Raw genomic sequence first — 20759 nt, forward strand, 5'->3', positions numbered from 1 at the left:
TATTTTGAGTTCAGTCCCATGTGGATATTTGCAAGTGGAGTCTTCTGACAGAGTGCTGCCCGGAGTTCCTTATTTCCATAAGCCATATAGCTCATTTTCAGCATTTGTAAACCCATCTGAAAATCTTTGAGGTGTGTTTTGCTGTGGTTTTATGGCATGAGTGTGGATGAAAAACTGATTCAATGAAATGCTCCTTTTATAAGTTACTGCCTCGCTACAATATGACAGATTTTATGATGTTAACTTAAAGTGCCCTTCCCCTGTTTAAAAGACCAGCAGCCGCCACTGGGCTCCAAGAGACTTTTTTGTACATCTGGACATGAAATATGTGCATACCAAATTTCATACTTGTAAGTGCAACATACTGTGGAGGCTATTTCGTCGAAGTTTTGTAGGGGTCACTACGGAGCTATTTTTTGAAATTTTTCACGATTTCTGGTGTGAGTACCAAGTTTTGTGACATTTCCAGCACTTTTAGCCCCTTGAAAATGTGATTCATTTGAGAAAAATAATTCTTTCAGTTTTAGTAAGGCCCTCGCACCATTCACTTCTCAGGTCCTAAATATCAACTGTGCCAAGTACAATTTCTAGAGGCAAAGAAAAACACCACACATTTGGCTAGATTTATGAAGAACAGTTTATTGTAGAGTTCAGTGACACATTGGACCACCACCATCCTGACATATAACCCCATTTAAACAAAATCTCATGACAAAAGGGAGAATTCTTTCAGTGACAGAAGTATTTTGGTACAGCAGGTAGGTTACTGACATTTCACCGGTACTTGCACCGCACTGCCCACTCGCACGGCGGTCACCTCAACATTTACCACAGTTTAACATCCATCACAGCCACAGGGGATGACTGGCTTTGTCAAATCAGCTTAGCGTGAGCAAAACAAATTTACCACAACCTTAAACATGGGATTAAAAACACAGATGTTTGAAAGCCTCTGTAAATTACTGTGAGATGCCCTCCTGTCGCTTATATTGCTTGCATGACAAAAAGAGTGCTCATTAATAAAAGGCAATACCCTGCACAGAATGAATCATATGTACAGTGTGAAACTGTGAAGAGAACGTTCGTTAAAATCACAGAAATATTAACCTTTATCCAATTCAAGATCATATTTTTGAGTCAGTGTATCCTGCTGGCCATCACAGGACTTGAAACTAAAATAGCATACTGCAAATGACACTTGCAAAAGTACAACTTCTGTTATGTAATAAATAAACTTGTCACTATTATGAACTAATTCAAAAGCTTGTTTCACTAAAACACTATTAAAAAGGAGTCACTAGTAATATATGATTATTAGGCTGACATTTAACAGCACCTTTCAACGGTAACATTACAGCACAGAGTGTACTGTATCATAATACCTTATACATGTGTTTGCAGGAATGGACATACAGGTACATTTGACTTCAGTACAGTCTTAAAGCCACTGTTACCCTGCCATACCATGCATAGTGCACAGGATCAATGCCCCATAAAAAACTTCATTAGGGCATTAAAGTGTGGTGACTACTCACTCACTTCAAATGTATGATGTCTAACTACTTGAATGTGAATAACTAACTCACAGCAGCCGAGTTGTAACTACTTGTGATTTTCGGTGACTGGTGACATTTTTTTTTATTTAACTATTCCCAAAGGAACTAATTCAACTACAAGTTTGTCATTTGATTTCCTTCGTGGATATCATAAGTGGCCCCTTTGTGTTTGCAATTTGACAAGCAGATGTTTGACAATTTAATTGGGAAAAGCACTACTGCTGATAACTGCTGAAAAATTAACAACCCATGGAGTCCTTTATGAGAATATATCAAATCAGATATTAAATTTGACTTATTATTCCCTTTTCTTCTTCATGATATGTGATCATTATTGATGCTCCAATGTCGTCTGCATGTTTTAAAGTGGAAACAGACAAGTTTTTTGCTTTAATTTAATGGTGATTGCATCATGTAACAGCTAAAGAATAAATTTAAGCGTTTAGCTTGGTTCCCTTTCAGCCTTGCTTTCACAAGTCTTGCATAGCCAGATCTCCACAGCACTATGTCAGTCTTATTTTTTTCAGCTATAAGGGAGGAAAAAAACTCTCAGGCTTGTTTTTGTTTCTTTAACCAATCACAGTCGTCTTGGGCGGAGCTAAGCCCAGGATGCATCGACCGTTTTCTTGCAAAATCATCAGGGCGAATTTGTTTTGGTGGAACAGTTGCACGTGAGGAGGGGAGCACTGTCTATAAAATGGCCTCGTAAAAGAAAACGCCACAAAAAACATTAACAGTCGTATGTTACTGTGTGACTGAATGTTTAGTCATAAAAAAGACAAACATAATTTGATTTTCGGAGCCCCAGAGGTGAAGCCTCTAGCATTCCCAGCATGAGCTTTGTGCACCATAAATGAAATGATTGCCCCTTTTGTTTCAAGTGCAAAGGCTATGAAAGTTGTTTCGTCTCTTGTTTGAGCAACAAAAACTAGGCGCCCACTACGGGCACTGCAATTTTTCAGTTCAACAGTGACCCATTCAAGGGAAAACTGGCTGAGCAGGTTTGCCCGTACAGGCTTCTCTATAACTGTTCATTGAGAGGCCACAGGGACAGTCACTTGACCTTCAATTCTTGGATAGAAATAGCAACCACACTGGGGAAAGATGATTATTTTGCTGCTGGCTTATAATGAGGGATCACTATAAAAGCAGTTCCCCTTGGAAACAAGGCTGTACAAAATAATTTTGACTTTGAGATAAGCAACAATTGGAATTATAGTACACAACTGCAATGTTTGGCAGTACGTCTGTGTTTACTACTGTTGTCAGGCAGTGTACTTTTCTGGTACACTCGATGATTTCTTGCTCATCTAAGAATATTTTGTTTTGTCTGTTTGTAGCTTGCAAGCCATCTCTGGAGGCCTGCACTACAGGATCTCGCTTTTCAAAGCTGAAGGCTCCATTTATGGCACAAAAGAAGTGTATGAACCATTGTGCGACCCAAAGAGGACGAGGATAGCACCCAGTAGCTATTGGTTGCTATTCCCAATTACCAAAGAGTATCGGTGTCCGTTCTTTGCAGTTACAATCCCCAGTAGTGGAAATGATGGGCAGCGGAGCATCGGAGGTAAGTGTGAAAAAGACAGACTGCCCCGTTGCTCAGCTCTGAGGTAAATGCAAAGCAATGTGGCTGTCTTTGCATCTCTGGTGCCAACAAAAACACTACTTAAAAAAGCTAAGAGTTGTCTGTTTCCACTTTAAAGAAAAACACCAATACCTTGATCTTTTATTACTCATTGTAAAGTAACTGTTAAAGGAAATATGATCTCATTAAAATGTTATTTTCATGTGGTGGATTGCTCACTGAAAGGAGGCATGACTGAAATCCTCCAAATACACAAGTTAAAGAAGAAAATTCTTACTCACTAGCTAATACATTTGGGTGTGGTAAACACTCAAAGAAAGTAACAGTTAGACAGTTAGAGATTTGAGGAAATATGCTTGTTTGTTATTTTGCCCGGTGTCAAGGTTTGATATTAATGTCATCTCTGTGTATCCTGTTCAGAAATAAGCAGGGACGTGTTTAGCTTAGCTTAGTGCTAAGGCAGAAAGCAAGGGGATACAGCTAGATTAGCTCTAGCAAAGTGAACAAAAATTGACAACACTAAATGTGTCTTCTGGTAACTGCTCAGAAAAGCTGCAAATTAAGATTATTTTTTTGTGACGCCAACACACCAACATGCCAAAGAGCTGCTTTGTGACTGGTTGTTTGACTAACAAGACCAAAGCCTGCAGTTTCATATCAAACCAGCTGAGGAATTGCAAGGGAAAAAGTGGCTGGTGGCCATCAGGAGGGCTCGAGTAAACACCAATAGGAGTGTCAACCAAAACAGACTCTGATGGCCCAAGTCAAATCACATTTATGTCTGCTCTACCCATTTAATAACAGGTGAGAATAATAAACAAATCTAACACCAGTGAGTCATATCATAATGGTTTAATAGTTACACTCTGAGCCTGTGTGTTTGGTCTCACATTTTGGTGGTCATTAGAAGCCCAGGCATGGCCCGTTTAAAAGTACTTTATTCATACTCGTACTTCAGTCATCTTATTAAGCTAGCACAAAGGTTGTGGTATCATGTCAGATAACCGAAGGCATGAATCAAGGCCAATCGCAGTGAGTTTTCTTTCTCATTTTTCCTTAAAATCACCCAATGAAGGACTTCAATCCCTCAGTATTCTTCAATCCAAATGTAACTCAAGGTTGTGAAACTGACCAGAAAGAATAAGAAACTAAAGCTCACTCAAGATTATGCAGCATGCAGACCACAGAATACACACCTCCTTTTCCCCAAGCAAAGATGATGGCGGTGCCGCGACGTCAAGTTTTTAGCCATAGTTTTTAACTTGCTAGCCATACCTTGGCTAGCCATTTCTATTTACCTTATTCCCTATATGTAATATCTCTGTACAAGATGCATAAAGATGACACTTCATATCAGTTTGCCAGGTTAAGATGACTAACAAGTGAATTTCCCCAAATCCTTTAAGAATGAAGAACACATGAGTCTGTTCACTGGGATGATACAGTTATTCTGAATGGCTTAAAACATGGTGTAAAAAGCCATGAGCATTGCTTTAGCCATCGTAGCTTCCCATTCTTTCCTGGAGTCACTGAGGCACTACTTCCTTCAAAGATGCCAGGGCTGAATGAATGCGGACATGAAGCCTGTTCTCAAAGTCGTAGCCTGTAAAATCCTCCTAAAACATGAGATTAGACTAGATTAGACTAGATTGTGATAGACAGATAGGTAGATAAGCGAGTTGGGTAGGAAGGGTAGGTATTGTAGGTAGGTTATGGTCAGGTAGGTAGGTTATGGTAGGTAGGCAGTTATGTGGGTAAGGTACTTGGGTAGGGCAGGTAGGTAAGTAAGTGAGACGTTAGGTAGGGTATGTAGGTAGGTAGGTAAGTGGGTATGGTAGGTAGGTAGGTTAGGGTAGATAGATTAGGTAGGTTACAGTAGATAAATTTGGTAGGTTAGGGTAGACAGGTAGGTAGATAGATAGATAGGTAGGTGGGTAGGATTGGTAGGTCAGGGTGGATAGGTTAGTTGGATAGGTACGTAGTTAGGGTCGGTAGATTAGGTAGGTAGGTAAGTGGGAGGGCTAGGTAGGTAGGTTAAGGTTTATAGATTAGGTAGGTTAGGGTAGATAGGTAGGGTTAGGTAGGTAAGTAGGTGGGTAGGGTTGGAAGGCCAGGGTAGATTGGTGGGAGGGGTAGGTAGGTAGGTTAAGGTTAACAGATTCAGTAGGTTAAGGTCAATAGGTTAGGTAGGTAGGTAGGTAGGTAGGTAGATGTTATGCATCACTTTACATTATCTGGTAAATTAAACATAATTATAATTTAGTCCATTGCTTCATCAATATTTTACCTTTGCTTGAAGTAGCAATGATCTCCCTTTTCCCAGAGTCTGGATTGCAATATAAAAAGGTCCAGGTTATAACTGAGCATGTGATCACATCAGGAGCATCCAAATACAGGTGTGAATTAATCAAAATGTGAATGCTGCGTGCGGCAGACTTACCTCCTGTTTTGCAAGAAGTATACATCCAAGCTCATAGACAGCATATGGCTGAACGTACGAGTTGATCTGCCGTCCGTACTCATCTCTAGCAGCCAGCTGGAATGACTGGATCACAGATACAAATGGACAGGAGAGCAGCTGAGTAACATTCAAAGTGTATATCAACTGCAGATACATGTGTAGATGTAGACTTGATACCTGAATAGCATCCCTCATATTTCCATGACATTTGTGAACAGCACCAAGAAGTAGGTGTTTCAGGCCTCTGCACGAAGCCTCATCTAAACTCTGTAACACTGAACAGACATCAAGAGGGAATTATCACTCAGGGTATATTCTTAGAAATCCGGCTGCGGCTAACTCATGTTGCGATGAATCATGAAGGTTACAGTCACCCTGATTCATTATCTGCAGTTTAGATGACGAGCAGTTTGGGAGCGCTTTCCACAGATACAGCACTTCAATGACACCGAGGATGCATAGCTCTCTGGTGGGCGAGATCTTTCTCAATCTCTCAGCCTGCAGACGGGAATCAGAAGGAGGAGTGAAACTTTTGTGACACTCTTGTGATGACTTTTGAAAGACAGAAAAAGAGAGAAAATCTGCAGCAAAACTCACCCTTTTGACAGCAAACTGCTCTATCTGGTTGTTTTTTCTCTTAAACAGCTTCTGCACATCTTTGAAAACTCCACTTGCTCCATCCAGGTCACCTGCAGCACCCTGACACACTGGAAAAACACAAAAGCCATACAGAAAACAGAGTAGACAGTTCTTAGTGGACGATGTATCCTCATACAACAGTTGGTATGATAGGCTACAAAAATGCACACACAACATTTCATATGATATCCTACGAATTAGCTGCCCATGAATGACGTTATGTCTGCATAGAGTTACGTAATTAACATAAAGTTTAAGCAAGTAAAGTTACTGTGGTGTCACAGTGGGCACTTTTTACCTGCCATACATGCCATCTCCTCAGCTTATTCAGTACTACTCACCACACCTACCTGCCAGCCTACTGCGTGCTCACACATTTCCTGCTCCTGACACTTTTGTGTGTGCACCGCTCCACTCGTCATCGCCACTGACAAGCTTTTCTCTGTCTACAGTCGGCACTGGTGAGGCTATTTCTACTGTGAGTACTCCTGGTTTTGGAATTCCTGTCTGTTCCTGTCATGTCTGACATCGCCCTCTGCCTGCTACCTCACAGTGCCTACCTATGGGTGCGTCCCAAGTCTCTTAAATTACTGCTAGTGCTACTGCTAGCTGACTTTGCTAGCTGTTTAGCCCCTCCCACCTAGGAAAAAATGCGAGGAGCTAGCGTTAGGAGCGATGAGCGAGCATTGTCGGTTTAAGAGACATGAGACGGCCTTACTCTGAAGCGTCACGTGAAGCGACGTCCATTCCTGATGACGGCGGCACAACTGGATCTGCTGCATAACGGAGCCAGCGTTTGGCGTACATCCCAAGTCCCATTATATTCGCTGATCAAAGCCGTAACCCCCCACCCGCCGTCATGACTTTGGTCACACAGTTTTGCATGTATTACCATTGTTATTGAGACATTTGCCGAAGTTTGTGGCAATTAAAGAACGGGCTGTAGCCCTGCCACTGTCACTGTGATGAGCATCATTATCATTATTATCACTATTATTAAATCCACTCGCCATCATTCAACAACTCAGCTGCTGAGTGAATAAGACATCAGACCTGTCAGTCTAGCTCAATCAATTCAATTTTATTTATAAAGCCCAATATCACAATTTGCCTCACAGGGCTTTACAGCATACGACATCCCTCTGTCCTTAGGACCCTCACAGCTGATCAGGAAAAACTCCCCAAAAAAAACCCTTTAACGGGGAAAAAACGGTAGAAACCTCAGGAAGAGCAACTGAGGAGGGATCCCTCTTCCAGGACGGACAGACGTGCAATAGATGTCGTACAGAACAGATCAACATAATAAATTAACAGTAATCCGTATGACACAATGAGACAGAAAGAGAGAGACAGACAGACAGAGAGAGGTGCAGGACAGACGGTAATGACAGTAGCTTACAACAACATGAAAGTGATAATATTAATTAATATTACCTACAAGCTATTAAACATTATTCCACTCACATGACATGCATGATGGGCAAATGTGTGTGTGTTTGTGTGTGGTGTTATATCAACACGTGTGGTTCTGGACATGAGCAGCTGCACATTTAACAGCCACACATCACCGACAGTGCGCTGAACAACGCAACAGGTTGTGAATGAAATAAACTTAATAACAACATGACAGTCTTGCACGAAATATCATTAACGTTACTCTTTGTAGTCACGTAGGCATGTGAATTACAGCGTTTCATTGCATGTAACGGGTACACTTGCGCTATTTCTCCGCCATCTCGTTCAAATGAGCCAGATAAAGGGGGCGGGTATTTATACGTCATGGCCTCAAGCTGAAAAGGACTTCCTGTTAGGAACCTCTCGACCCTCCTAGCTCGTAGCTGCTTAAAGCTTGCTGCTAGCTCCTAGCGCTAGCTCCTCGCTGCACAAATAAGAGACTTGGGACGGCCTAGAAGATGGCGCACCTCGAACGACTTCCGGTTCAAGCGAGGAGCTAGCAGTAGCACTATAAAAATAAGAGACTTGGGACGCACCCCAAGTGTGCGTCTGGCTGTCCATGCCGAGAGCTGTGTACTGATTCAGTTCTCCTGAAAGTTCTGAACTTCGACACTGACTGCTTCACCAGCCTGCTCCCCCTGTACTTGTCTAAGTGGTGCATTGAAGCTCAATGTAAACTGTTCTGCATGACTACTGTGCTGCTTCACTCACCTGTTACATGTGGTTAGGTTTAGGAATAGAAACATGGTGATGACATACCTTAAAATGACTCACAATTGACTCAAAGTTCAATCGGTTTCAAGCACCAGTCTCCTGGTAAAAGTCATGTGTTTTGTGACCCACCCACCACTCCAACCTGCCTCCTAACTGAGCCGCTCATGACCGCTTCACTTTTTACTCCCGTCAGTGAATTGGTCACGTAATAGCAGCCTTCCAAAATAAATGGGTTATGCACAAATAACGAGCTCATCATTACATGGGATATGTACCAATTATGGTACATTACTTTTTGTAGGAAAACATACAAACAGTGCATGAGAACAGCCTGCAGCAGAGTTAGCATGTGTTAATGTGTGACAGACTTACCTCCGGTCAAGTAGGCATAGTAGCACTGTGACCAACGCGACTCGTTCTTCAGTCTTTCAAATGACCTGTATGCATCTTCAAAATTCATCTCTATCATGCTACACCAACCTGAAACAAAGAGAGTAAAAATGAATCCTTCCCTGTGCCGCACACAATGTGCCAGTATGTCCCGACTAACCTGATGAGCAAACACGTACCAATCTCATAGAGACACACATGCTGGATCTCTCTTTGGTCTGATGCAAGCTCTAATGCATCATGGAAACAGGCCAAAGCACTGTTGATATGGCACTGGGGACAGAGGAGAGAGCACACACACCGACAGGTAACGGTAGATCTGTTAGACACACACTGCATGCATGTGTTGAAAGACAGAGTTAGATAAACAGATGGTGGATCAGATGGTGGTGAGTTCACGAACCATCTGACATACATTCTTATTAACATAGGCGTAGATTTCAGGGAACAAATATAAACACATTTAAGTACAAGAGGACTTTCATTTTGATTTTTTTTTTCAACCATAGATTAATGCAGATAAAGCCACAAATTGCTTCAGAAAAATGTACTAGAATGCTGGATATTAAGTCTGTGATTCAAATGCCTTTCCAGTGTGCCCCTGCCCCCATGTTGAAACAAAACCTACGCCCTTACTTATTATGTTTACTTGAGCAGAGACTGCTGTATCAGCTGATGGAAGATTTTTGTCAGATTCTACGGTAAAAAAATTACGTCTATTTCCCACCTCATGCCTTTATCCGGCATTACAAACACAAATAATACACTGCTCAAAAAAATAAGGGAACAGTTAATGGTCAAAGTTTAACACCAAGTCAGTTAAACTTCAGGGATATCAATCTGTCCATTTAGGAAGCACAAGTGATTGTGAATCAGTTTCAGCTGCTTTAGTGTAAATCAAAGTGACAATAGGTTCAATGGAGAGGCAAAAGCAAGACAACCCCCAAAAGGAAATGGTTTTACAGGTGGTGGCCACAGACAGTTGCTCTCTCTTTATCCTTCCTGACTGATTCTTCTCTAGTTTTTGTTCTGCTAGTGTCCTTGTCACTACTGGTAGCATGAGGTGGTACCTGCAGCCCAATCAGGTTGCACAGGTAGTCCACCTCCTCCAGGATGACACATCCATACATGCGGTCACAAGAAGGTTTGCTGTGTTTTAAGAGCTTGGAGGAGATACCAGGAGACCAGTCGTCACACGAGGAGAGCTGGACAGGGCCGTAGAGGGGCATCAACCCAGCAGCAGGACCGGTATCTGCTCCTCTGTGTGAGGAGGAACAGGAGGAGCACTGCCAGAGCCCTACAGAATGACCTCCAGCAGGCTACTGGTGTGCATGTTTCTGATCAAACTGTCAGAAACAGACTCCATGAGGGTGGCATGAGGGCCTGACGTCCTCTACTGGGACCTGTGCTCACAGCCCAGCACCATGCAGCTTGACTGACATTCGCCAGAGAACACCTGAATTGGCAGGTCTGTCATTGGCGCTCTGTTCTCTTCACAGATGAGAGCAGGTTCACAATGAGCACATGTGAGAGTCTGGAGGCACTGTGGTGAACGTTATGCTGCCTGTAACATCGTCCAGCATGACTGGTTTGGCGGTGGGTCAGTGATAGTAAACGATGCCCTGACTGCTGTTGGATACCAGGATGAATTCCTCAGAGCGAATGTCAGACCTTTAGCTGGTGCAGTGGGCCTTGGGTTCCTCCTGGTGCAGGAAAATGCCCGGCCTCATGTAGTGTTGTTGTGTAGACAGTTCCTGGATAACAAAGGCATTGATGCCATTGAGTGGCCCTCTCGTTCCCCTGACCTAAATCCAATTGAGCACCTATGGGACAATATGTATCGGTGCATTCGACGCCAAGTACCGCCAAAGACTGTCCAGGAGCTCACTGATGCCCTGATCCAGGTCTGGGAGGAGATCCCCCTGGACACCATCCACCAAGTCATCAGGAGCATGCCCAGATGATGTCAGGAGTGTATACAGGCAGGCGGGGGCTGTGCACAGTCACATTAGTCACATTGTGAGTTGATGTGATAAATTTCACACATGCTGAATCAGTCTGTGATAACAATGTTTTACTTTGGTTTCTGGTGTGATTTTGAATCCAGCCCTCAGTGGGTTGATGATTTTGGTTTCCATTGACCGTTGCTGCGTCATTTTGTTTTCAATAATTTATACAATATACATCAGCAAAGGTTTTCAACTTGAAAAATTCATTCATCAAGATCTGATGTGTGATTTAAGGGTTCCCTTCATTTTTTGAGCAGTGTAATAGTCATGATAATAATAATAATAATGCCACTTTCAGCTTGTTAAAATTGGGCTTATTGTTAACACCGCTGAGCCTGCTGTACATACCTCTAGCCTGTGAACCCGTCCTTTAAAGAACATGAAGAGGGATGAGTTGGGGTAAACCACTGACTTCCTCTGCAGAATAGCTTTGGCTTCAAGTAACCCCTCATGTGTGTCAGAGCCATCCAGAGCAAAGAAAGGCAGCACTACTGTGTGGTACCACAGGAGGGCCAACCTGAGCAACACAACAGGAGAATCACCTCAGTCAGTCTGAAACTTTAAATCTAAAGCTCAGTCAGAATCTGTATTCAACTGAAAATTTGTGACACAACAGTCTGCTGTTATGCTGTATATACTAATTATGACAGTACAGAATATATCTTTGTGTTTCACATGTGAAAAAAGGCATGGACATGTTGGTTTACATATTAATTCCATCAAAAGTTTAGTTAACAGTTTGCCAGATGAGGCCTAAAACCTTTATTGCCTAAGCTAAGCTAAAAACTTCCTTGACCTCGGAAACAAGAGGTGATGGAAGGTTAACAATAAATATGTGAACCAACATATCCATGCCCTCTTTTTACATGTGAAAGACAGACCTATCCTAATTGAAATATATTCTACACTGCAATTTTTAGTTTATAAGGCAGAGGTTGTCACGGGTCTACCTGGACCCTAGGGCCTGAGATCTGACCCAGGACCTGTACGGGTTTTGGTCCATGTTTTATTCTATTACTGGAGGTCATGGGTCTGGTTCTTATTATGTGTAATGCCCCAGTGGATCCACGGAGAACCGTGACCAGTGCTGATCACAAGAGAAATGTAAAAGAACTGTGGCTAACTTGCTTGATGATTTGGCCTGATATCAGTGATAAATAAGTAAGTAAAGTAAAATGCAGAGCAACGATTAGCAGTGGCATACACACACAGGTTCTCACAGAGAAGCTCAGATTACAACACACACACATGGAGCGTGACTTCATCTCTGCTCAGGACGTCATTACTCCACTATATCTTTACACAGTAAACAGTTGTTTGCTGCTATGGTAACGCTCTGAATATCATATAGAGCTCAGTTATAGCTGCTATAAGCGGTATTTTTTATTTACAATCAATCAGATGACTGCGCTGTGAAAGGTGTCGCTCACAGTGACGAACCCACAGATAATTATCACCCAACTCTGCACCAGTTACTGAAGGTTCACTAACCAGTGAAAACAAAGAAGCCTTAACACTAGATCCTGGGAACTTTGTTGCTAGCATGAGTCTTCTTGAAAATGTGTCTTACTAGAATATCACTAAAATTAGACAGACATGTGTATACTGGGAATATATTCCTTTTGTCTCCAATAAAGTATGCTGATACTGCCCCTTCCATAACCCTCTGCAGAACATCATGTCTGGCAACCTCCTGCTTTCACTATGAGGCTGTATAGACGTCTTCATGCACCCAAAATGACGGACCTGAACCCTAACAAACCCCGGAAATTCCTTTCAAGTGTTGAAATTTCTCCAGCAGGAATTAATGCTGTGTTCAAATGGAACTCATGAGCTCATGTTCACAACATGGGAAATCGTGTACATGATGACCTCACAGAAAATTCCCACTTAGGAGGTTGTGCGTACCACAACAGGCAGGTGTTCATATGGTCTGTTCTCGTGAACACGGTAAACACGACCCCATTTGAACGCAGCGTAACACCACTGGCTCTGTCAGCAGTGTTGCTGTTGTTAGCTCTGTTAGCTGCTAGCCACCGGCTCAGCCACCACCATGTTGAGAGCCGCGTGCAGACAATCTGAATCAGACTCAGAATCCCTGAATATCGAATAGAGCCCCTTTACAGTCTTAAATTTACCACAGTTGTACAGTTCATTTGACAACACAACATTAACTCTACCCCCCTACTCACGTAGCCAGTGGTGCCTTCATGTCCTTGCTCTCACTCGCATACATAAGGGAGGACAAACCCTGGAGACGGTCGCCAGGGAAACCCAGCAGGTTAATGATCTTTAGCAGGTGTGGCGGTACCATGGAGATGCACAGGTGGAAGAGGCCGTAGCCGAAGCTGACGGAGCCCTTGAGCCGGTCCAGGGCCTCGGCTGTCACGCAGTTCTCCACCGGTGCGTTGTGGTTGGCGTTGTCGGTCGAGAGGGACCCCTGGTGGACAGAGGACCTGCGCTGACAGGCCTCCTGCAGCTGGCTGATGTCACTGTGGCACTTATTGTACATTTTCCACGCCTTGCGCAGAATCCAGCCTCCTTTGATGTAAGCTGTTTGTGGAAAAAGATACTTTTAATGGGGTTTCACATTGAAATGCTACAGTGGAACTACAGACCATAATTTTCTATTAGTCTGTTGATTATGTTTATTAGCCCCACTAGTGTTGGGAGGATTTGCTGCTTTTCATTTCGATAATTTTGCTCCTAAATTAAATCAGTCTGATATTTCTGTCATGTTTTTTTTTTTACATCTATCTATCAGTCTGTGGTCTACATGCAGACTAATTATGAGACAGACACACACCGCCATGATGACATAATACCTCAAGCGCTGGTTGCCATGAGAGACAGACATTTAAGGTCACACTCTGTGGGTTAGTTTTGATTACCTGAAAGTTCCTGCTTGACGAAGGAGAGCACGGCGAGGTACACCTGACAGTCGGCAACAATAATCTGTCTCTGTAGGCGGTCCACAACCACAACGCCTGACCTCTGGGAGTCCATCTGTAACACACACACAACCACAAACGCACACACATTCAGTATGCAGTATTAAACATCACCTGCAACTTCACCCAGAGGCTGGCAGCCAGAGTTTCCTGAATGATCCAGAGCTGACAGCCCCCACTCTGCTCACTCAGTTTGTTGATTACATTTCACAGAAGCACTGATTAAATCTGTGAGTGGGTTTGGCATGATCTCACTGCTGCTTGCATCATTAGGCCTGATGCCGAGGGTGGAAACACTGTTATCTGAACAGCAGCCTGTGCTGGCTGTGGTATTAGCAGACATCAGGAATCCTGGTTGTTCACACAAACTGCATGAAAAATCTAAATCTGTGAACCGGTGCTCAACTTTGACAGTGGCACTGTTATCAGAGTTTAGTTTCACGTTGTTTTATCGCTGGATCGTGAGACAATGGGACAGTAGGCCCATTTTTATGCAACAGTCTGTGTTATATATAATTTCTAAACGTCCATAGTTTTGTACTCACACTTTTTTTAATCTTGTTTCTGATTGTCTCGATGACTCCGGCGCTGTCGCTCTCACACAGCTTCTCAGTGGTCCTTAGGTCGTCACAGGCCGTCTGCATCTTCTCCTCCTCAAATGTCATCATGGCGTTCTGCAACATTAAAAATATTTTGTTCATAATATATCTTAAAAACACTGTGATTAATTGCTTTAATATTCTAATATCTTATTGTCGTGTTTCACAGAGATCCATCCTTGAGCCAGCACACAAACAGAAACATCTTGTAACAAGATGGAAGGAGTGTTATGTAATGATCCTAGAAAGGACAAAGGGCTCTCTCTGCATAACACTGGTGACGGCGCCTCAGCTCGCTGTCCTCTGCATGTTTCCTTTGCTGTTGTGTTTTTTGTCTCCGGGGCTGCAGACTGAAATCAGCGGCAGCAGCCAGTCTATGATCAGATCTCCTGAACACATACACCTCTGCACTTTTGTTTTTTTTTTCTTTTGTTTTTTTCTTACAGCTCAACATCCTTACAGCACATTCTCACCCACTCGCCACACTACGGACTTCACAGATTTGTCCCATCTCTGTTTGCTTAGTTTTGCTTCTTTTTTTGTAAGTAAATAATTGTATGTGTTGGTTTACCTGTGTAGGAGCCAGGTGTAGTCTGGTCACTCATTGTGATTGGGTCATGTGGTGTTGGAGACAGTGACAGGGTTTTCACCTGTTCAACTGTTAGTTTGTGAATGGAAGGAGAGTGTATGATGGGGTAGCCTTATTTTTTGCTGACTCCTGTTTAACTATTGTTTTTTTTTCTTGCAAATAAAACTACAAACGCAGTCATCGAACCTGTGATTCACTCACAGCCTCAGGCAGGTTAGTCTTCCCTACTCAGCCTCCTGGCGGCCAGTAGCTATTTTCAGATAAACGCCTGTGACTCGTGTGTCTCTCATTTTTCGTCCTAAGAATGTCTCTGATCTGATGTTGTCTCGAATGAGTGGTAGTGACATTTTAGTGACATTTAGAGATGAAACTGCACATTCTGATATTTTCTTATACAACCAATGCATTTGTTCTCCATTGATGCTACATTTAAAGAAGAATTTCACCACTGGACAGACGATCTTTTCATAAAACTGGGCTGACTATGCAGTAGAAAGAACAGGGTGCAATGTGCCACACCGGACACATAAACACTGCCACTAGTACATAATGCACACTTGAATGTATAACACAGTGGCAGCAAGCTGGTAACAAACATTCTCGTGTACAGTTTAACAATAAGCTAAAATATGTTTCCAGATTTGAAGCAAGAGAAAGGCAACACAGTAACAGAATCTTGGTTTGTATTTCATCAGCACTGCCTAGTTTTAGTTTGAGATAGAGTTAGGGTACATTCTAACCTTCTAACCGAGTCTCGGGGACTTGGTTAGACTGGGCGGGGAATGCCGAAAAATTTCACACCTTCATTTGGTTTCACACTGCACTTTTTAAAGCGGGCCAAACCGCTTAGACAACATCATGCAGTTACAACAGCTGCTCGTTTGGGGGCACTATTGCCCGAAATGACCACTGACCAGGAAGAAAAAAGCATGAGGAAGAAGAAAACCCGGCTTATCAATTGGCCAGGACCAAAAATGGAAATCCTTTGTGGGAAGCCACCAAGCAACTGCGATATGTAGTCCTCAGACCATATATCAATAAGCTCCTGCACCTCCTCACTACTCCACGTCTGCCCACATGACATGTTCCAACTTTTTCTATTTTTTACCTCTGCTTCTCCCCATTTGTGCTGTTGGCTTCGTTTTTTTTCTACCCAAAATGCACTGCGCACTACGTCACTTCCTCTCTTTGTTTCACTTCCTCTCTGGAAGGTTTCAAGTGGACCAGGGTTCGCTTGTTTGATTTGATCTGATTTGATTTGATTTGATTTGATTTGATTTGATTTGATTTTTCCTACATTTTTCCTACTCACTTGTTTGGTCTGTACCAGAGGTCGAATGAGCGTCCACACCACTACAAACGAATCGAACTATCCATGGAAGCGGACCAGGGTTCGTTTAAGACCAGACCAAATAGCACCAGTGTGAATGCGTCCTTAGATATCAGTTTTTTCATCCTTCATTTTCAAGTAGGTATAACTGCAGCTGGAGCAGCTATGTGACCCTCTCTCTAGCTACATGACTCGCCCACCATACCTACACGTCAGTCCGTGATCAGCCCCCTTCACCCCTTCGCCTGGAAGCAGAGGTCCAAATGAAAGTTAGCAATTAGCTAGCTCTTAAGTATTACGTTAAAAGAGAGGTGGTTAAGGTTAGGATAGGTGGATTATTGCTACATTTGGTCTTATTTATTCACTACAGTGTAGCTTTGTAGCAGGGTTCAGATAGCTGTTGTGTTGGTGGGTTTGTCTTGAGCTAGTTGTGGGTATGGTTTGTAGGGGTGTGTCGCGTACGCCACAAACGGAATGTGTCTGCAGCTATACATGTCTCACCATTTTCACTGTGTAGGAAACAGTATGGCGGCCACTTCCTGTTTACAAATTCTTGTATTACAGTCAAGAAGCGTTCAACCCCACAGCCAGTTCAAAACGTGTCATCCAGCGGCTTTGATCAAAGAGATGATATGATGGAGGGACGTTTACCACAGTTCATCTACACATACTGCCCACATTGTTCTGATACAAAGCTGGTTGAAAATCGGACGAGTATCCCTTTAACTGTGCCTGTGCATGAAGGAATGCCCACCATGGTGCTCAGATGTCACCGCCCCCACTGCCTTCAGGGCTATTTAGCATCTGGGGACAAAGGATGACATCATCTCTGGCTTCATGATATGTGTGTGTGTGTGTGTGTGTGTGTGTGTGTGTGTGTGTGTGTTCATCACACTGTGAGAAATCTCCTTCTCCATTAGCGATGGACGCAGCATTACAGTAATGTGCTTTGCTGCAGGAGCATTGCTGTTCTTGAGAGGAACGATGCATCCATTATGTTAATGGATGGAAAAGCAGGAGAGAGGAAGCCAGTGGTGACAATGATAGAAACCAGTTTAACAGACTGGGTTATTCCAAGTGATACTGGGTCGAGACATGTAGTGGTAAGAAACAATATATTGAGTTACCATTCAATATATTGTGATAACTGTATTACGATACTCTAAGCAAAGGGGATGCACTGCAATTTCAAGGGAAACAGTCATAGTGTAAGAAAAAACAACACCATACGCATAAAATCTGATCTGTATTTGTATTTATCAGTCTCTAAAGCAGGCTAGCAATATGTTACACTGGAAAAACAGAGATAATAGCTAAGGATAGATACCAGCAAGCAGTCAGGAGTTAAAACACAACACAAAAAGAACCACTGTCACAAATCTTTGCATGTAAACTACTGATTCAAAATCAATACAGTATCACAAAACATCGCAAGTGTATCGATATGTTCTTTCATCATTAATATCGGGTGCTTTCTTTATGAACTCTGATAGGCTTCAATCTCACTCTGCTCAGCACAATCGCTAAAAAAATGTTGGCATTGTACGTTTATGCAAACCTGTTACATTTGACGGGGGGGCTGGAGCCTATCCCAGCTGACATTGGGTGAGTGGTGGGGTACACCCTGGACAGGTCACCAGACTGTCACAGGGCTGACACATAGAGACAGACAACCATTCACACTTACATTCACACCTACGGACAATTTAGAGTCACCAGTTAACCTGCATGTCTTTGGACTGTGGGAGGAAACATTCAAACTCCACACAGAGGGGCTCCCCCACCCTGGGGTTCAAATCTGGAACCCTCTTGCTGTGAGGCAACAACGCTTACCACTGTGCCACCACTACTGCCACTACTATTTTAGAAAGTGTATGACTTTGCAATGTGTTTTCTTTGGTCTAGTACCCTTTGGACACCAAGATGTGCGTCTTTTTTACTCCCTCTCAAAGCAGCAGTGTTAGACAACTTGGGAATGAGAACGGGCTGACAGCAGATACACTGAAACTTCATGTTTCAGCAATGCTGTGGTTAACGTGTATTTAGGTTTAGGCTCAAAAACAACTTGGTTATGGTTAGGAAAAGATCATGTTTTGGCTTAAAATACCCAGTTTTGGGAGCTCAATCCCGGTTGGAAAAGCAGTGATGTCTCAGTAAAAACAACTGCTTTCCGTGCCACTATCCCCGCTGGAAAAACAGCAACTGGTCACTAAAAAACCCCCATGACTGGGGGGCATAAAGGCGATGGAAACACTGTGATTACTTGCTAAAAAAAACACCATTTTTCAGACATCATGCCTGGGTGTCACTTCATCCACTATCGCCTCCACCTCCTGACGACAAAGTCAGCTCATATACTACATCACTTTAGAAACTCAGATATGAAACATACAAATGTCACCTTGGTTTGCAGAAACGTACATGCCAACATTTTTTTCTGGCGACTGAGCTGATCTGCTGCTGTATCAGTTACGAAATTATACTAACCACCGTTTTGCTATTTAATCACACTAACTGTTTCCTCTGGCTTCTTCAACGAGCATTTTGACACCAACTGACAGGAAACTCACCAGGAAACTGACGAAGCTGGCCCCGAAGCTCATCAGTGGGCTCTGGGTCCTACACAGAGAACAGAAACAGTTGAATATTTTGTGTAAAACACAAAACCTTAATCACTGTCTACCTATAGCTTTGGCACATCTCTGTCTCAGCCAGCAGCCAGAAAGCCAGAGAGAATGAATCATATGCATCTCTGAATGGAGCTATGGATGGTAAATTCTCCAGCAGGCTGAGACAGAGCACGCACGGGAGCAGGTGCAGCCACCATCCTGACATCAGGAGTCATCATGTTAGTGTTCATCATGTTAAATGCAAAATGCCAAAAAGATATTTTCAAAAGTCTGTGTGACACCTGGTGCACTGATGGTAACAGATTCATGGCTTGTGTCCATGATTTAAATGTCATGTCTCTATTAGAAACACCAAATCAGAGGTGGTCTACAGGATGACAGGTGACAGATCCTCACATGATGGAGTAATTTATTGCTGTTATATATGTGCAGCAGTAACAGTACATGCTGTGCCAGAATTTCACTTTGGTGGTTTAAATGCTACTGCATGCAACATCCCGCAACACATTGATATGGAGATAAAGCAGAGAGCAATGACCTGTATCTCCTGAAGAGCTCGTCGCTCTCTTTGAATCCGTTGTTGAGCAGCATGTTGATCCCTTGCAGGGCCATCTCAGCATCATCTATGTGCTCTGCCTTCTCCTCTACCTGCTGCTGCTGCTGGGACTGCTCGGGACCCGCCATTGTTTATACTACAGCGCAGTGGCTGCTGGATGAGACCGGTGCGACGGAGAACAAAATCAGAACCTGTTTGTCCTCTGAAACAAACCCGCATTGGTTTATTTCCACTGATGGAGGAGACGGATTTAAACAGAGACTCGCCTCTGGTCGGCTAAAAAGGGAAAAAGAAAGACAAGGCTGTGCAGGTTCCGCAGGCTCCAGACGTCTGTGCGCCTCAGGGATAGGCCACTGATGCCCAGACGGGCTCAATCACACCGCACTCCGCACGGATTTACATTTATCATCGCTGTTGCCGACAGCAGACGTCTGCACGTTCAGTGTTCAATTGTCACTAAATCAGCCATCCGTCAGGTTTTTTTCCCTGCTTCTTCCCGCCGTGCAGCAGCATCCGATGCATTACATAACGGAGATCCAGGCTGCTGTGTTGCTCTGACAGTCCCACGTAATGCACTCGTCAAACGGCCTGGCGTCATAACGCACAGCGCATCGCCGGGAGGACGGAGGGATGAGGCCCGCTGAGGCGAAGCTGCATCCTGTCAGCTTCCATCGCTCACGCTCCGGCCGTTAACCCACCCTCTCCTCCAGCCGGCAGCCAATGAGCGCGCAGCCTGACCGCCTGCAGAGCGCAGACACACCGAGGACGCGCCGGTGAGCAGCATCACTGTTTGAAATAGGTTATCACTGCTCATCTGTCTGCAGGCTGCGATGCAACTATAGCACATTAACTCAAGTACTGCAGGACTTAAGTAGTCTATTATTTTGAGGTACTTGTACGTCACCTGAGTATTTGAATTTTCTGCTACTTCATACTTGTCCTGCACCACCTGGCGGTACTTTTCACTCCACTACATTTATGTGATACTTTGTATTACTCGCTAGCAGACTCAGTTTAATAACAAATAAAATTCTGATGCATTATTATGACTAGCCCAAGTCCCACATAACACTGGAGGACAAAAAGATAATTAAGTAGGCCTATCATATATAAATGTATAAATTAATACAGGAATACACGAATAGATACGGAATAAATAATACAAGAGTAAATAAATAAATGGAAATAGATAAATAAGTGTGAAAAATAAATACAGAAATAAACTGATAAATACGGAATAAGTTAATAAATAGCCTACGTGTATAAAAATGCAAGAATAAATATATAAATACGGA

General features: G+C 43.2%; 2 protein-coding genes across 3 annotated transcripts in view; one reads left to right on the top strand and one right to left on the bottom strand.

Moving 5' to 3' along the window:
• Nucleotides 1–627: 627 nt before the first annotated feature.
• Nucleotides 628–19709, bottom strand: LOC125896310 (tetratricopeptide repeat protein 39C). The gene is made up of 14 exons (XM_049588766.1): nt 19447–19709; nt 18849–18897; nt 14306–14434; nt 13701–13815; nt 13002–13362; nt 11158–11326; nt 8980–9073; nt 8783–8890; nt 6200–6309; nt 5977–6100; nt 5780–5877; nt 5582–5686; nt 5429–5467; nt 628–4757 (listed from the first exon to the last, which is right to left on the bottom strand). Exons 1-14 carry the CDS (start codon nt 19590–19592, stop codon nt 4668–4670), a joined length of 1737 nt encoding a protein of 578 aa, XP_049444723.1. The 5' UTR covers nt 19593–19709; the 3' UTR covers nt 628–4667.
• Nucleotides 6595–20759, top strand: part of zgc:103559 (Allantoinase, mitochondrial) — a 28540-nt gene continuing 14375 nt past the window's right edge. The window contains exon 1 of one of the 2 annotated variants that reach the window (XM_049588769.1): nt 6595–6702. The gene's annotated coding sequence lies outside the window, so the exon portion shown is untranslated. Of the gene's footprint in view, nt 6720–20759 lie in introns of both variants that reach the window. The other variant, XM_049588768.1, reaches the window with a different exon arrangement.

The sequence above is a fragment of the Epinephelus fuscoguttatus genome, linkage group LG10 (assembly GCF_011397635.1).
Source record: "Epinephelus fuscoguttatus linkage group LG10, E.fuscoguttatus.final_Chr_v1".
NCBI lineage: Eukaryota > Metazoa > Chordata > Actinopteri > Perciformes > Serranidae > Epinephelus > Epinephelus fuscoguttatus.

What these genes read in the sequence shown, in the direction of transcription:
- LOC125896310 (XM_049588766.1), bottom strand. Translation starts at nt 19,592, where the DNA reads ATGGCGGGTCCCGAGCAGTCCCAGCAGCAGCAGCAGGTAGAGGAGAAG. An exon ending in GAAACAAGATTAAAAAAAGT is followed by an intron (nt 13,816 to 14,305) that starts GTGAGTACAAAA and finishes TGTGTGTTACAG; the next exon opens with ATGGACTCCCAGAGGTCAGG. An exon ending in CTATGCCTACTTGACCGGAG is followed by an intron (nt 6,310 to 8,782) that starts GTAAGTCTGTCA and finishes GTGTTTTTCCAG; the next exon opens with TGTGTCAGGGTGCTGCAGGT.